Source organism: Prionailurus viverrinus, chromosome B4 (assembly GCF_022837055.1).
Source record: "Prionailurus viverrinus isolate Anna chromosome B4, UM_Priviv_1.0, whole genome shotgun sequence".
Taxonomy (NCBI): Eukaryota; Metazoa; Chordata; class Mammalia; order Carnivora; family Felidae; genus Prionailurus; species Prionailurus viverrinus.
This window is the reverse complement of record NC_062567.1, coordinates 77,363,029-77,379,535: the sequence shown is the minus strand read 5'-3', so window position 1 is coordinate 77,379,535 and position 16,507 is coordinate 77,363,029. Positions and strand designations below refer to the sequence as shown.

Here is a 16,507-nt window from a genome sequence, read left to right as displayed (position 1 = left end):
GCTGGAGACCAATCCGAGCAACCGGGTTTCTCCCCCCACCCCCAACGAGAGCCTATGCAGCCTTTTTTTTTTTTTTTTTTTTTTTTTTTTTTTTTTTGCGGGGTGAGTGTGTTGCTCCGCTGGGAAGCCCAGAGAGGCCTCCCAGCTCCCCCAGCACGTCCACCAGGAGAGCGGGGAGGCCCCGGCTCTGCGCCCAGCTCCCGGGAAAGGCGAGCGCAGGGGGCTGGGGGCTTGCAGGCGGCGGGCGGACGCGGGAGCGCTCGGAGCCTGCTCCAACTTTCACCCCAGGCCGGCGGGCGAGCGAATTAACAGAAATCCCAATATAAACTTTTAAAAATAATATCAGTTTATTAAATATTCGAGAACGGATCCAGAGATCGGATTTATACAGGAGGGTAACACGAGGGGGATTTTTTAAAATTTATTTTGTTTTCTCCTACTGGCTAAACAAACGTCATTCACTTTTTTTTTCTCTCTTTTTGTAATTTTCCCTCTTTTTTTCCCCCTTTTAAGATGGGATTGAAACACGGACGGTGCTAAACATAAATATAAATACAGAGACCACAAATACAGCTAAAAATATTCACACAGAAACGGTCACAGTTTGTAATATGCCATAATGACCCCCAGGGTTCTTTAAATACAATTTGCCTGGGCTGGGCATTTGCTGGGGCAGAGGGGCCGGGCAGGGGCTGCGGGGAGGCCCTGGGGGTTGCTGTGGGGCCACGACGCGCTCTCCTTGGGCCTCCCGCCCTCCCCGGCTGCCAGGCCGGGCCCTGAGGCCCCGGAGCGGAGGCCCCGGCCCGGGAGCCAGCTCTCCGCGCAGGGGCGGGGGTGGGGGCGCCGAGGGGGTGGGAGGCCAAGTCCTCATTTGGAAGGAGATCTGTGGAGCTGAAGCGAGGTTCAGGGACGGAGCCCCCAAGGCCTGGGCGGGGGAAGGGGCCTGCAGAGGAGCCGAGAAAGGAGCTAGCGAGGGAGCAGGAGGAGGAGGCGCGTGGTGAAAGAGAGTTTGTGCGGTGAGGGAGGGGTCCAGAGTTGACTTTCAGGTCCATATTTGACTCCCTAATTTTGTTTTAGGGAGTCAAAACGCATCAATTGTGCCAGTGATAAATATAGAGGGTGTGATTAGGAGGGAATTGGGGGGGAGCAAGGGAGAAGGAGAGAGAGGGGTGGCAGGGACAGTTCTGGTCACTCTTTCTGCTTCTCCTCCTCTGTCTCTTCCCGCTTTTCCTCTTTTCCGCCCAGGCTGTCGGCCGCGGCCCCTCCGCCGCCCCCTGAGAGCGTGGACGTGAGATTAGATTCTTTTTTCCACTTCATCCGGCGGTTCTGGAACCAGATTTTGATCTGTCGCTCGGTCAGGCAGAGCGCGTTGGCGATCTCGATGCGCCGGCGCCGCGTTAGGTAGCGATTGAAGTGAAATTCCTTCTCCAGTTCCAGGGTCTGGTACCGCGAGTAGATCTGGCGACCGCGCCTCCGGTCCGCTCCATAGCCAACCCCTAGAGATCCGGGCACAAAACACACTAAAAACAATCAGCAAGGCATCCTCCGTAGACGATTTAGCCTAGCAAAGTCCTGACCCTCCCAACTTGGCCAGCAGCTGACGGGCCCCCTCAGACTCCAGCCTTCTCCCTTTTGCCCTGCCCCACCCCCACTGGGGGTACAGCCAGGATCCCAACTTCATTCAGTCCCCCACCGTATGTGGGTGGGTGAGTGTCCCAAAGAAAGGTTTGGGGGGGGAGGGCAAGAATCAGGCAGAAAGCTGTAAGTCTAAAAACTGGTTTTTGAAAAATCCCAAATACTGGGGATGAGGGCCCCATTTCTCAACGACTGGGCTCCCCCACTTCCCCAAGCACCCTAGCTCCTTGGAAACTTCTCCCCACTTCTCTGCCTCCTACTCTCCCCCTCCTTTCTCCTCAGCCTGACTCGACTTTGGGGGGCTCCCCTACCCTTTGCCCCCTCCCCTCATACCCTGCCCTGTTCCTGCCCCCTCAGCCTGGAGCCCTCCAATGCGTCAGGGGCCGAGGGGGCCAGGCCCCTGCGAGCAAGCGGGAGGCGAGCAGAGGGGGCAGAAGAGGGGGCCCTGTCTCGGCGTCGGCGAGGAGACGAGCGTGATTGTTTTTATGGGGCCATAAAAAACTCTCTCCGCCCGTTCTTCTAGGGAAGCCGGTCATAAAGCCAGTTCAGTTTATTTAATTTATATCTCGGAGCTGTAAAACTCACCACTGTGCGAATTCATTCGCTGCATCCAGGGGTAAATCTGGATACTGGCTTTCTGGTCCTGGGGCGCAGTCCTGCCCTGCTCAGAACTAAAATCCTGAGCGATTGAGGTCTGTGTGTTATGTCCTAAGGTGTTTTGTCTGCAGTTTGAGAGCATGTCTTTCTCCTGGTAAAAGGAATTAGATCCATAGTCATACGGCCCCCGGCTGGAACTGAACACGACATTCTCCTGTGGCGAATAAAAGGGAGTCGAGTAGATCCGGTTCTGGGCAACGGCTGCTCCATAGGTCGAGAAATGCCTCACTGGATCATAGGCGGTGGAATTGAGGGCGACGTTGGGGAGGACGTCCTGGCCCCCGGCGAGGTGGCAGGATAAGGAAGGGTTAGTGAAGTAGGAATTCATCCCTTTGCCTTTACCTGGTCGGGCTATGATTTCTTTAATATTTATTTCTGTCTCCAGTTTGTACTCGGAACTAGATGGTTATAGGGACGGCTCCAATCCAGGACAGACAAAATGACAAAGTCAGCTGACCCCCTTCCAGCCAATCGCAAGCCAGATGTCAAGAAGGGGGAAAAAAATCGCTTCTGCTTCTGTTGATTCCCTAGTTGAGACTAAGTGTGTGCTTTGAAAGTAAGACTTGGATTTCTTTTAAAAATATATATGTTAGGGAACTGATTTGGAGGTGAGAGAAGGGTGAATATGCATTAGCAGGGCCTTGGGGCCCAGGAAAGAGGGGCTACACTGCTAGGAAATCTCTAAGCTCCAGCTAACTTTACTGTGCTGTGGCTAGAGCCAGGGCTGGAGAAATCCCTCTATTTTCGATCCGATTTCATCGTTTATATCTTCCCCCTTCTAAAACTACACCCTGATTTCTCCATGGGAAGAGCCCCTTCCCAGCTCAGGGGGGGAATCCCCAGAAATCCTGCAGGAAATCCTGGTTTGACCCTCCATGGAGTGAGTCCTCATCACTAAGCCAGGATTCCCCCACCCCAGTAATTAAAAAAAAAAAAATCAAAAGTAGAAAGAAACTGCATAAAACGTGGCGCTCAGAGGAAGGAGAGTGTGGCTGGTAGGCTTAGGTGTAAGGGGGATGTATGGAGTAAGTAAGTCTAAAGGGGGTAAGGATGAGACTTCAGGGTACAGTGGCGAGCTAAAGTGGGCAAAAGGGCCATGCATCCGCTTCCTCTTCCTTTTAGCCTCCTTCTGCCTCTCAGAACCCCCTTTTTGGGGGGAAGCTGCTGCAGCATTTTGGTAGAAAAGGGGAAAATGTATGAAAATACAATAGAAAAAGAGAGAAAGGAGTAAAAGGTGGGAGAGAGAAAGGAAAATAAGGAAGAAGAAAGAACTCTGAGAATCTTTCTAGACACATCAACTCCTGTTTATGTTGGTGAGAATTTATGATTTGGAGCCAGGGAGGGCCGGTGGGGTAATTCACATAAGATCCAGGCAGAGAGACAAGGCTGGTGGGGCTCTGAAGGACAGTTAGCATCTGGCAGGCTCGAGCCCCTACACAGGTCAGAAGCCCCTTGCCCCTGCCAAGGGAGGCACCCCTGGACCTGAGCCCTGGGGGCTTGGGAGATTCCAGCAAAGGGCTCCTGGGGAGCTCCCTCAAGGGCCAGCCACACCTGGTAGAGCCGGGCCTCTCAGCAGCCCCCACCCCCATTTTCTTTCCACCTTGGGGCCGAGAAAAAGGAAGGGAAGGTTAGGAAAAAGGCAGCTGAGTACGAGGCTTCTGAGGGAGCCGCAGTGGGCGAACTGAAACAGCGGAAGGTGTGCAGATGTGGGTTTTCTCCTGATTAATCCAAACTTAATTTGATATCGTGACATAGACTGAAAATGCTTTGAGTTGACAAAGAGGGGGCGGTGGGGCTAGCGAAGGAAGCAGTGGAAGCTCATATTTTTCTCTTCACCATTTTGGGGGGGGGGCTATAACAAGAACCCGGATGTCGCCGGATTTTATGATCTTTTCCTTCTGTGTAACAAAGCGGAGTAATCAATGGGTAGCAATAAAGCCATAAACGGGACTACGCTGGGAAAAAACTCGTTTATTCATCTTCTGTAACGTTAAGGTTTCCCTGGAGTGTCGCTAGGGGGGAAAAATAAAGTTTCGAACCCAAAAGCAGACAGTGTGTAGGAGCTGGTGGAGACAACATGTTAGTTAATACATGAACCTCGTTAGGGGATTGAGGAGTCTCCCTGTCTGACAGTTTGTGTTGGCTCTTAAAAATACAGCCCCAAACCTTCAGAAAGGAGGGAAATTTGCTGATATTTAAAAGGGTTAAGGGAAAGACCCCCATATTATAAAGGTTCCCCCTTGTGGACCATACTTTCTTCTACCCAGCGAGATAAAAGTGAAAGACTGAGGAGGGTTCCAATTTAAGAGGGAAATTCTGAGAGGAGTTGTCTCATTTGGGGGTGACATGGCAGGTACATAAACACAGACACCAGCGTGACTTGATTTTTGCTCTAGAATCCAGCTGTCCTCAAATTCATGGCATGCCTGGACAGAGGTTTTCAACAGCTGGCTGGGGCTCCAGGCCCCCTGGAGGGCAAAGAGGTAGAGTGAGAAAGAACTGGGGGGGGGGGGGCGCGAAGACCCAGAGGGCTGAGCTAAGAAACAAGTCAGCGCACCCCTGGACACAAGTAGCTGCTGCCAGAGTTCCCAGCCTCATTTCTGCCCTGAGGGTAACAGTGTAACACATAGAACAGGCCGGAAGAGAGAATAAGTTCCCTCCTCCCCGCCCCCCCACCCCATTTCAGAGAGAGATTGCTAGAGGGATAAATCATGTCAGTGATATTTCCTTCAAGATATTAAATTGTTGCAATGTACAACAAATTGAATGATGGAAGATAGGATGTCTTAATGAGGTTTCGTTTTCAATGAGTGTTGATTTTCTATGTATTTTTAAATCTCTTTTATGGGTGGGTGGGTGGGGGAGTGGGGGAAGGAAGGACCTTGGAAGAAAGAAGGGACTTCTAGGGAAGCATGTGGTGCAGCTCCCCAGCAAGGATGCCTGGCTTTCCTTGAGCCCCTCCTAAACAAAGTCTGGAGGGGAAAGGGGCCCCAAAGTTGGGGATAGTCTCATTTGGGGCCTAAAAGCAGTGGGCGCGGGGGTGGGCGACCTGAGGAGCAGAATGTAAGTCTCAGCCCCGGAAAGTTAAGTGTTTTATTACGTCCCTAAACAGAGGGCAGAGACTGAAAGGTCTCGCCGATTTATAATGAACAGAAACCAGCTGCTGGGGGAAAAAGGCAGAAATGCTAGAAGGGGGAGAGGAGGGGAAGCAGAAATACAAATAAATTTCCCCACTGCTTAAAGATTTTCAGCCAAATTAATTTCCAACATACTCTCCCCCATCACCTTCCATTCCTGAGAAAAGAAGCCTCCTTCTTTCAGTTGGATCTTTAATTATGCAGCTGAAATTTGCTGGAAGGATTCGCTCCAAGGGGGGAGAGCAGGTCAGATGAGCCCGATTTTCCCTCCATTGGATTATATTTTCCTTTTCTCATCTTACGTTAATTTTATTTTTTTGGCAAAAGAATGACTGTCTATGGGGGGATAGCTGGGACTTGGGTTTTTCTAAATATATTTATATTTTCCTGTTAAATTTGTCTGAAAACAATTATGGAAACTCATCAGCAGAAGCAAGAACAGATGTTTTATTAAAACTGCAGTTGAGCTCTGTAAATATGCACAAGTCCTGGGAGGGGTTGGGGGGGGGGACTTGTTCTTTGTTTCTATAAAACAAGCCTAGAGCAATCAGAGAACACCCCCATCAGGCCCGCAGGTCTCCGAGTTGCTCTGCCCCTTGGGCCTCCGGAATCAGGCATTCCGAGGGGGTTTGGCGGCGAAAACAGATTTTCACTTTCGGAGCTGTAATTAGTGGATTCGAAACAGAATTCAAAAAACACAGTACAGGAATAAAGGGGGAGCGTTGCCGCTCGCTGCTCCAGTCCCCCTATCTCCCCAGCCCAAAACACATGCTTTTCATGAGCGCTAATTATAGGAGAGGGACCTTCTGCAGGCGCCATGGGCCTGCATGGGGGGCAGTCACTGGCCTGGAGTCCCCAAGGCTATGGGGTGCTCTGGAGGCTGGGCACTTGAAGGTTTCTCAGAACGAGTCAAGCGCTCCTACCCCAGCCTGAACCTGCTCCAGGCCAGGGGCTGGAGGCCCGGGGCAGCTCTGAACTGGGGAGAGGATAGGTGTGACTGGACTCTGGCTGGGAAGGGGTTCGTGGGCAGGCCTCATCTTGCCTGCCTTTGCTTTCCACTCTGCTCTGGGAAATATATTAATTTCTTGGGGAAGGGGATCTGAAGTGAGAGGGATGAGGTCTGGAATTTTTGCTGGACAGTCTTTTCCAGAGGTCCCGGTTAGTTTGTGTTCTGCCAGTCTTCTCTCTCTCCCTAGATCCCCCACTTCTGCGCAGATGTCTGTGACTCACCCAGCCTCGCACACAGATACACACACTCCCTTTCGGGCTGCCCGCGCGCCACAACTATAGCTCGCGCCTCCGGAGGCTGCTCAACGACCTGGACACCGGGGCCGCCAGGACTCAGCGCTCGGCCTGGGCGCTTGGCTGCCCGGAAGCCTCTGCAGCTGCCGGACCCACCCCTGCCAATTCTCAATTCTGAGAGCAGGGGAAGAGCGGTTGCCCCACCAGCCCCTTCTGTGCCACTGGGCAAGGGCCGAAATCCCTCTTGCAGAGAAACCCCAGTTTCAATAATTGTTCAGCTCACCTTACAATTGCACTGTTTGGTTAAGGCTTTGCTGTTCTAGAGTGGTTGCTCAGTTGGCCCGACTGGCTTATGATTAGAATTCTTTCAATTGAAAAATTGAAAAATAAATCCTACTCCAAATGTCTAGTGTTTTGCGTATAAGTTCCTTTGATCTCCACAGAATCCGGAGTAAAAGGATTGCAAAAAGAGAGTCTCCAAGTCCGACAGAGAACCTGAATGCGGCAGACCGGGTCGGCTTGGGGACACCAAAGCATAGCTCACCCAAGGAGCCTCCAGTTTCTGCCAGATATGCTCCGGGGAAGTTGTCTGAGCGCATGCCTCCCCATGCACACACTGCATTCCAAAACAGAACGTTCCTCCTCCTTTCAAAGTTCAGGCACGGAGACACTTGGAGAAAAGCGAAATTTGACACATCCAACCCGGAAATGGATCCCATTTGGGGGTGCTGATATTCTGGGGACAGGGCCCAGGCTGGCCAGCTGAATGGAGTTGGGGGTCAGCAGGGAGGGGAGAAGGAGGAAGAGGCCAGATGGGGCATGTCAAGTGCCTGAGAACTGCCCCAAACACCTCTGAGGCCTGGGCTGGCAGTTCCTCTTTTGAGCTAAGAGGCTGAGAGGCTGCCCAAGCTGCTTTTGCTTTATTTGCAATTAAGCAGAGAAGAAAGGTACATGCAGAGGCTCTGCTAACTCACGTCCTATTTTCTCTCCTCCCTCTCTCTTTCCAGATTTCTTACTGACCTTTCTTTACCACCACTCCACTAGGCCGACACAAGCTCCCACAATGCCATTTGTTTAGCTTCTCAATTCACTTCACTAACTGAAGGTTAAAAAGGAAAATAGATCCCAAGCATCTCTGTCCCATCCCACTCAGCCCTGAGCCCCTTTGGGCTCCCTTTGGAAGAAATCATTTCTGGCTTTTGGGGGCCTGGCCCCCAAGCGTCCCACATCTGTCCCAAGCAGCTGAATACCAGCTGAGGAAAGGGCCTTTGGACACAGTATCTCATCCCCGCTGGGCATGGGGAGGGAACTCAGATGCTGAGTGACATTTCAGGGCGGAAAAACAAGTGGCCCTGGTTGGCCCAGGAGGAAGAATGAGAATCTAGAATATTAAGAATATTTTTCGCCCCCAGAATGAGGCCAAAGGATCCTCAAATTCCTGGCTTCGCATATCCCCTCCCCACTAAGCACTGACTGGACCCACTTTGTTGGTTTATGAGCATTGTAAAATTCAGGAGCATGGCATTTATGACGTCACAGTGAGTTGTCATGAGGAAATTGTAAATGTCATATAAGTTATATACAGTAGGAGTTTTGTGTGTGGGGGGGTGTGCCCTGCCTTTTTTTTTTTTTTTCCTTTTCCCTTTTCCCCTGGCGTAAGTTCTCCCAGTTGAAAATAAAATGTTATTATGTTCTGGAACAATAAGCCAACAATGAAACATCGTCCTCATTTCCCTATAAATAATTTTATCCTTTATTGTTTGCAGATCTGAGAGAACCATTTAATCTGCACTGGCGAAAAGAGAGAGAGAGATGGGGGGAATTAATTTCAGAAATGAGAATATTACTTACTTCGATGATACTCTTTTAGATTTGATAGCCAGGAGCAAGATTAGAGGCAAACAGCGGCCTCTCCGACTCTATACCTGGCGGGATTGGAGATTTATAGGATCTTTAGCGAAGGGGCAATTTAATTTTGTAGGATTTGCTTAAATTCACTGCTATTTTGGGGGGCTGAGGAGAAGGGAGGGTGAGGGGAGAGTGACAACATTTTATCTAGTTTTATGCATCCACCAACATTACCCTGATTTAAAACCCAACAACCTGTGTCTCAGGGAACACTCCTGCAGAAAGGAGTGGAGGAGTGGGGTAAGGGGGGCTCGGCTTCCTCAATGACTGTGGCCCCCTTAACCAAGCAGTTGCCAAGGGGAAAGAAGAAAAGCCGGAGGTGAGGGGAGGGCAGTTCTAAGTCTCTCCACCACCAGGACACCCGGAGGTTTATGGTGTCCCCATAATTCCCCCAACCCTATAAACAGCTGCCCTATTTTAGGCCGATTTCTGCTTAGTCCCCTGGGAAAGAGAGAGAGAGAGTGAGGGAGGAGGTAATGGCCGGAGCAGGGTGCCGGAAAGGGGAGGGAGCAGAGGATAGCGCCGCACTTTGTTCTCCTGGGTGAGTTTGCTGGTTTGGCGGGTTTCTGACGCAGGGTGGCAGCAGACAAAACAAGTAAACAACTCACAGACACAATAAACAGGGGCGGCTGCAGCCACAGCGGCAGAGGCAGGGGGGCTGCGTAAGGGGCACGATTTGGGGGTCATGTCACTCCAGCACCCACGGGTGGCCGAGGTCCAAAAGCCCAAGGCTGCCCCCAGCGCTGGCAGGAGAAGGTGGAAGAAGGCTGCATGTCTTGGCACCCGGCACCCGCAGCGTGTCTGGACAGGAGTCTTGGGAGGAACCTGATTGCCTAGGGAGTGGAGGAAAGCCCCACTAGCCCCTTTCCTGTTCTTACTTTCTTTCATGAGCTTTTCACGGACATTTATATTCTCCCCTGCTCTGTCTTTTCGGGGCCCCAAAAGGGAGGAAGGCTAAGAAAGGAGGCTGTTAATTCCCAGCCCCGGGCCACACTCAGTGCCCCAGGCCCACAGGCAGCTAGACCCAGTTTCTTTTCCGGCTCTGCCGGTCAGCCTTTGCCCCGCTTCAGTCGGTAGCTGAGAGAATTAAAACGAAATCTCACCCGTAACCAGATCTGCCTATTTGGGAAGCGTAGAGAGCCCCTAATCTGCCCCCCAGACAACGCAGGCAAATCTGGGGTCCGGTGAGCAGGGGTAAGAGCGGGGATAGATGTTCACCGCACCCCTAACCCATTCTGTCTCGCCTTCTCCACCAGCCTTTTCAAACAGCTGCCCCAGACTACTTCCCAGAGGCCACCTTATTAACTAGCCACTCAGATCTCCTTTGCTGTCCCAGCAATGCTCAGGCACCAGGGCCTAGCCGAGTGCTCAGAACTGCTCAAACGTCCACTTTACCCACGAAAACACGAAAAGAGCTTCCCACAAAACTCTCACTTTCAACACAACAGTGTTCCCCTGGTAAACAGCCTCTGAGTTGGGGAAGTTTGGGGGGGAAGTGTGGAGAGAAAGCCGAAGGGATTCAATATTTCCCTGGCCCAGCTGCTTGGACTGTGAAGGCAATAAGGTCTGAGAGAGCCTTTGTGGCATCCGTTGGTTACTGGAACCCGCATACTCCGATTCCAGCGTGCACACATTTCCAGGAGAGCATGCCCAGAGAGCCTTCTTGGTGCACCCAGTGCCTCCTTGAGCCCAATCCCATCTAACAAAATTTTGCATGCACATAAAACGGTGTTTGAGCGAGTATAAGCATGGTAATATACAATTAACCACCGAGGAAACATGAGTCTGTATATATTCACGCATAAGTCAGAGTCTGTACATTTGAGCCTGTATATAATAAGTGTATAAAGCTACCAAGCCTGGTTTTTGCAACACAACAGCCAACCCAAAAAGGCCGCCTTCTCCAAACAAGGGTGCATTCTTCGTGGGGATCACAACTGTCAGACCCAGGGGGAGAAAGGGTTTGCTCTGCCCATTTCTCCTTAGCTAGGAACTGGTGCATGAAATACAGTCCATGGCAGGGCTGACAAAGCCTAGAAGGGGCAGGCCTGAGGTGCCCAAAGAGGGGAACGCTAGGGGCCCTGGGCTCCAGGGAGTGTTGCCAGAACCTGACCCACAGATTCAGTGCCTCTGCCCAGCCTTCCTCCTGGGCGTCCTGGGCGTGTGCAGAGTCCTTGAGCCAGATTCTAGTCTCAGCCGCCCTGGCTATTATTAGATAATCACACCAGTGCTTTCCTGCACTAAGGACCGCGTTTACAGGGAATCTGGCCTGCAAGGATGCTGGGGGTTGCCACTGGTGGCCCCTCTTGTGCTTCTGTTTGAGCACCAGGAGGGAGAGAAAGAAGGGAAAGAAAATCGAAAGTAAGGAGGGAAGGAAGGGGCTGGCGTTTGGGGCTGGATTTATCCCCTGGCCAGACTAGAAAACTGGAAAACCAGGATCAGTCACTGCTGCTATGCTTTCTCTGCATCCCTCTGTCTCATGAGGAGGATCTAGGGGGTGAAGGACGTGGGGGCCTGCAGGACCCTAGCCAGGAAGGGACAGAAAATCAATTGATAAAAATATTATATAAGGACACCTCAGATGCAGCCGGTAACCCGTCACCCATGAACCCAGCACCCTGAAATTTCGCCAGCAGCACATCTGTTTAGATCCCTGTAGGCCGAGATAAATACCCCAGCCTTACCCCAGGCCCAACCCTCCGAAGGGAGGGGGCCCCTCTAATATCCCAGGTGAATCCCCACTGTCCTGAGTGGCCTTCCCCGGAAACTGTTTTCCTCGGGGGGGGGGCAAACAAAGGAGACTCGCGCCCCCCCCCCACAGTCAGTGCGGCCTTCGGCGGCGGCGGGGCGGGTGGGGGGGCGCAGACAGCGGGGGCAGACAAAATACAGGCGAAAGAGAGAAATAGAGGCCTCACCGGTCGGCGGTTCCCACATTACGCCAGGAGAAAGGCTCCCATTTTCAGGCCTCCAGGGCCCCTCCACTGGCCCACCGCACTCCCCTTGCCCTTCTCAGGTCCCACAGACACGGGGTCTCGCGGCCGCGGCCTGGTACCCGGGGCATCAGCCCCAGGGCCGCGCTGGAGCGGCGGGAGAGCGCGCGGCAGCCTGAGCAGGCGGCGGGCTGGGCCCATTTGGGGAGAGCCAAGCGCTTTTCTCGATCGTAAACAAGGAACGCGAAATTAGCCCCTCGGCAGACGCCTCTGCCGACACACAAGTCCTATTGAGGGGGGGAGTGAAAGGGGGAGAGAAAATGCCATTTCTTCCCCCGGGAGAATACCTCAGAGGCCTTTATGTCGGATATGAAACGGGAATTTTGGGGGGGCAGCAGAGGAAGGGAAGGGGATTGTGGGGGGAGGGGAGAGAAGATTCACCATCAACTCGGACCCAAGGGGTTTGATTTGAATGCAGGCGAATTATGTTTTTTAAGAATTTGATAAAAACAGGTTCTTCCTCCCACCCCCCCCCCCCCACCCCCGACCCCCAGGCGACGGGTCAGGGTTTAAACAGGAAATCGAGGAGCGTTCCCCTCCCCCACTGGGGCTTGGCGGAGAAGCCCAGTCGAGCCACGAGAGAGAGGACTGGAGGTGGGGGGCAGCTCTTAGCTCGGATTGAAGGTGAGTCTGGCCCCCAGACTCTCAAACCTCTCCAAGGAATAAGCGCTTCCCCTCCCCCAGCTCTGGGGTGTGTCTGCCTGGGTGTGTAAGCGTTTGTGTGTGCATCGCCCTTTATAAACAGAAGCTCACACATATAGGGGCCGCCTCGGACCCAGGCCAGGCAGCAGGGCGGGGTCATATATCAAACTGCAACACATTCAGGGCCACGTACATTTGGAAGAAATTAAGCCACTGTGTTATGAAACCATATGTGTCGGGTTAAGACCATACAACACGCCATTAGCACCAATTATTAGGAAGATCCCGAGCGCCCAGGACCCTCCGGGCCGCCCAATTCTGACGTCCCTACCCCATGAGCCAGCCGCGCCTGGAGTCCTCACTGCCTCCACTCACCCAAGAAGCCCCGCCAGCGAGACCTAGGCCTGTCCCCACCCAGCCTGGGGCCTCCCCAATTCCCACCTCCGCCCCAGACTAGGCAGATCCTAGCCCAGGGCAGCCAGGCGAGGCGGGTGAAGCAGCCCAGTGGGTATCCCTGGTGCGGTGGCCGCGGTTGGGGGTGGGGGACGCTGGGCCGGGTGAGAGAAGGCAGATTGGCCCCTTTTCTCCAAGCACAAGATGGCTTTTGAGTACCGCGTCCCCCACCCCCACCCATCCACCCATCCACCCATCCACCCATCCACCCGCAGTGCAGGGCACCTCCCATCTTTCGGTCCATTCGAGTGGGGGCGGGAGCTGGGGGTGGGCAGACGCACTCCCCTCCGCTGACGCGCACCAGCCAACAGCCTCCCCCCTAATTGCCAATTAACAGGCCCCGCCGTCAGCCTAGCTGCGCTCTCTTCCTGCTCCGCAGCCCGGCCCTGGGCCCGCACTGCGCATGTGTGAGCTCTAGCGGCGGCGCTCTCCGGGAGGGAGGGGGCTGCGGGCAAGGAGGGGGCGCCGGAAAGTTTGTTTGGGGGTTGGGGGGCTGACTTTGCTTAGGGGGCAATGGTTACAGCCTACAGGTTCTCTCTCTTGCCCTGGAGTTTGAGCTTCCGGGCCCCCTCCATCCCAGTCCTATTAGCCAAGAGGCCGCGGATCTATAATAGGTAAGGACAGGGTGGGCATAAGGCAGCGGGCCAGCGCACTAGACCCCGGCCTTGAGCCCCACAGGCGCAGTCCCCTTGCCCCCCAACCCCCAACTTCGGCGCACAGTGACATCAGGACAACAGACTTCCCACACTACCATATTACAGCTTAACCGCCCCCCCCCCACTTTTCCTCCCCATAATTGCCCGCACGCCCACCCTCTCGCCAGCCCCCCTCTCCTCTCTAACCAAGACAAGCCGCTGCTGTCCTTATCTTGAAACCGCCACCCAGCTACGGACCATTAGTTACATATTTGAACCAATAAGGAAACACTTACCGGGCGCTGCTGTCACTCTCCCTCTCCCTCTCTCTCTCTGCCTCTCTCTCTCTCCCACTCTCTCTTTCTCGTCTTCCCTTATTCTGTGCCGCTGCCGAGCCTGTCTCAGCTCCACACACACATATATACTTTATATAAATTTAAAAATAAAAAAGAATAGTCCCAATGATCAAAAAGCCAAATAAAATTAAAGAGAGTTGCAAGAAGGGGGCAGGAGGGAAAGGTTGGGAGGGGAGGGGCGGAGGCATCTGCAGCTCCCTATCTCAACTCCTGCTCCCGCATTCCTCCTGCCCCTTGGGGGGCTAGAGGATCGGGAAGGGAGAGAGAGGTGCCCTCAACTCCTGCCCTTCCCCCCCATCGTCCCTCCCCAGGTGCCCCCAGCTTCCGGCAACTCCACCTGGGAGAAAAAAAATTAAATGGGGGGAGAAAATAATTATTAATCAGATTAATAAAAAAAAATACTGGTAATGAAAGGAGCGCCCAGCGCAGGTTTCCCTGGCAATGGTTAGGCTCTTACAGGGAGGACTGTTCTGCGGAGCGCTCCGAACGGACAAACCACAATAAAAAGTTCACGTTCATGGATGGAATCCACATGACTTCTTGTGGCCAATCCAACTTGTGAGTCGATCGTAAACTTTTATTACTCAGCTGTAAATTTTCTGCAAACAACCGGGAATGCGATGCATTTGTGTAGCGTGTGCAAATGGGCGCCGCGGTCGCCATGTTTACCCAATTCTCTCGGAGAGGGAGCATCCCCCGACCCCCACCCCACCCCCACCCACCGCCCACTCCCCATGGGGCAGGCAGCTCCAGGCTAGCGCCGAAAGGGCAAAGGAGGGACGCGACAGGAGGAAAGGAAGGATTCTGGCGCTGAGTCGGCCGCCTCCCTTTGCCACACGGAATTTTAAATCTTTTTCTTAATAAATGGGGTATTAAGGTCGGATCTGGGGGAACCGAAGCTTTGCAAAGGTTTGTGCCATTGGTGGAGCAGTGACTGCTGAAGGGGTGAAGGGACTGAGCAGGGATGCGCTTCCTACTCCGACCGTTTTTTTTTTTCTAGGAAGAGAGCTACATCCTTCCCAGTGGGGAGCCCAGGCAGCCCCCCACTCCACCCTAGACGGGAACAGGAGACACACGCCGCTGGAAACCTCCTAGCCAAGCCTGACCTGGCCGTGTTCTGACGAGCGGAGAGGGTTTAGACCCATACTGGGCAGCCCTGCGGAGGCAGCAGGAGGGGTGAGAGTTGGGGGTGGCCTCCAGAACCCCCAAAGAGCCCGTCATCCTCAGGCTCCTTTCTCAGAGAAAATGACATTTTTCCTTCTCCAAGACTATCCCTGGTGTCAAGTCTCCTCAATTCCTAGGTTCAGAGGGCAGCTTATTCCCAATCTTTTTAGAATTGAAAATAAAATGAAGGTCCAAGATCTTGGTTCCCGCTTTTTTTTTTTCCTTGAGTGTAAGGCAGTTTGAAGCCTTTTCTGCCTTGTCAAGTGACCCACACCCACCTGCCTTTTTTCAGAAAAATTCTGGTGTCCCAGCAGCTGGGATACACCTTGGAGGCCCGGAAAAAAAAAGAAACTTATCCTTCTCCAAATTCCACCTTCTGTGCTAATTTCCAAGCACCCAAGGTGTCCCCCCACTTTCTCCAGACCCCTAATTTTGGCGATGAGTCCAATGTGGGGGAACCCAGAATAAATTCCCCCATAGAGATCATTTGCCAACCATTCGCAACCCAGCCTAGTCAACAGCCCAAGACTCTGCACCAGCTGGAGATTTGAAAGCCCAAAGCTCTCCCCTTGATCCCGCTTGGAGCTGGCACAGGGACTTCCAGGGCTGGGTGCCCCACCCCAACCAATAGGGGGTCCCTCATCCCCTCCCCAAACTTCCTCCCTCAGTGAGGGAAGCAGTTCCCTCAGCCGGATGCAGAGACCTAGTTTCTTTTACAAACCCACCCATAAATTTTATAACAGGTAGTTAAAAATTACGACAAGGAAGCTCTGGCCCAGCTTTTCACAATGGGCCACTGGAAGAATGGGACGGCACTGCGGCCTGCTCACGGGAAATTTTACTTCTAGTCTGTGGCACAACCTGTCCCGAGTTCACTCTAATTGGGGCCACGTAACTTTCTGCAGCCGTCAGGCAGCCAGTGGGGCGTCTCATTTGAGGAAGATGAGCCTGGGGAAGGCCAGTCAACTCTTTCACCCTAGGGTCCCCCCCCCAAAGCCCTTTAGAGCACTCACTACCTCCCTCAACCCCCCACCCAGGTCCCCTGCAGGCCCACACCTCCCTTGGCCTCTGCAATGAAATGGGAGGGAGATAGAATGCCGAGAATTAAAAAAAAAAATCCAGAGAAACGAATTTACCCCCCAACTTAATAGCTGCATTATCCCGTCTCTACGGTTGAGATTAGAATAATAAATTCAAGGCGAAATGAGCGAGATGCTTCAACTCAGCATTTTGAAAGATACTATTTTTCACAAATCACAAATAGCTTTCGGAAGCCACTTTGATTGGCTAATAAAAAAGTAAAGAATGGGAGAAAGTCCTATCTGCTGCAGCCGAATGGTCCCCATTCCGGTAATGGGACGGCGGGAGCATTTGGGAGGACGCGTTTCTAAAGAGAGCGCATCCCGCTCACAATTAAGTTCCCCCATAAAACGGGTTTTACCTCCTTTTCTCTCCAAACGAGAAAAAAAGAGGCGGTGGGCAGAAGGGGTGGGGGAGCGGGTGCTGCAAGAACGGGCGGCTGGAGCTCTCTTGGTCTGGCCCACCCGAGGCTTTGCGTCTCAAGCGATGCCGGGCGCCAGACGCACCCCGCCCTCCGACGCCCGGCTTGGGGCCACGGGCATTGCTGAGAAGGCCAGGGATGAATGGGGGCATTGGGTGTGGGGAAAATTCGGCAAGGTCCTCCGGAG

The 16,507-nt window shown here is 53.2% G+C and overlaps 2 protein-coding genes across 6 annotated transcripts in view; both read right to left on the bottom strand.

Moving 5' to 3' along the window:
- Positions 1 to 16,507, bottom strand: part of HOXC4 (homeobox C4) — a 50,679-nt gene that overhangs the window by 24,699 nt on the left and 9,473 nt on the right. For 2 of the 4 annotated variants that reach the window (XM_047865785.1, XM_047865784.1), the window contains exon 1: positions 13,596 to 13,723. The exons of the other annotated variants lie outside the window; for them this stretch is intronic. The gene's annotated coding sequence lies outside the window, so the exon portion shown is untranslated. Of the gene's footprint in view, positions 1 to 13,595; positions 13,724 to 16,507 lie in introns of those variants that run through there. 4 annotated transcript variants of the gene reach the window in all.
- HOXC6 (homeobox C6) lies at positions 324 to 13,723 on the bottom strand. 2 transcript variants are annotated; one of them, XM_047865792.1, is made up of 3 exons: positions 13,596 to 13,723; positions 2,221 to 2,566; positions 324 to 1,496 (listed from the first exon to the last, which is right to left on the bottom strand). In XM_047865792.1, the coding sequence occupies exons 2-3, from the start codon at positions 2,372 to 2,374 to the stop codon at positions 1,189 to 1,191; spliced, it is 462 nt and encodes a 153-aa protein (XP_047721748.1). In that variant the 5' UTR covers positions 2,375 to 2,566; positions 13,596 to 13,723; the 3' UTR covers positions 324 to 1,188. The 2 variants fall into 2 exon arrangements, with proteins under 2 accessions (XP_047721748.1, XP_047721747.1); XM_047865791.1 differs by lacking the exon at positions 13,596 to 13,723 and having other exon boundaries at positions 2,221 to 12,044.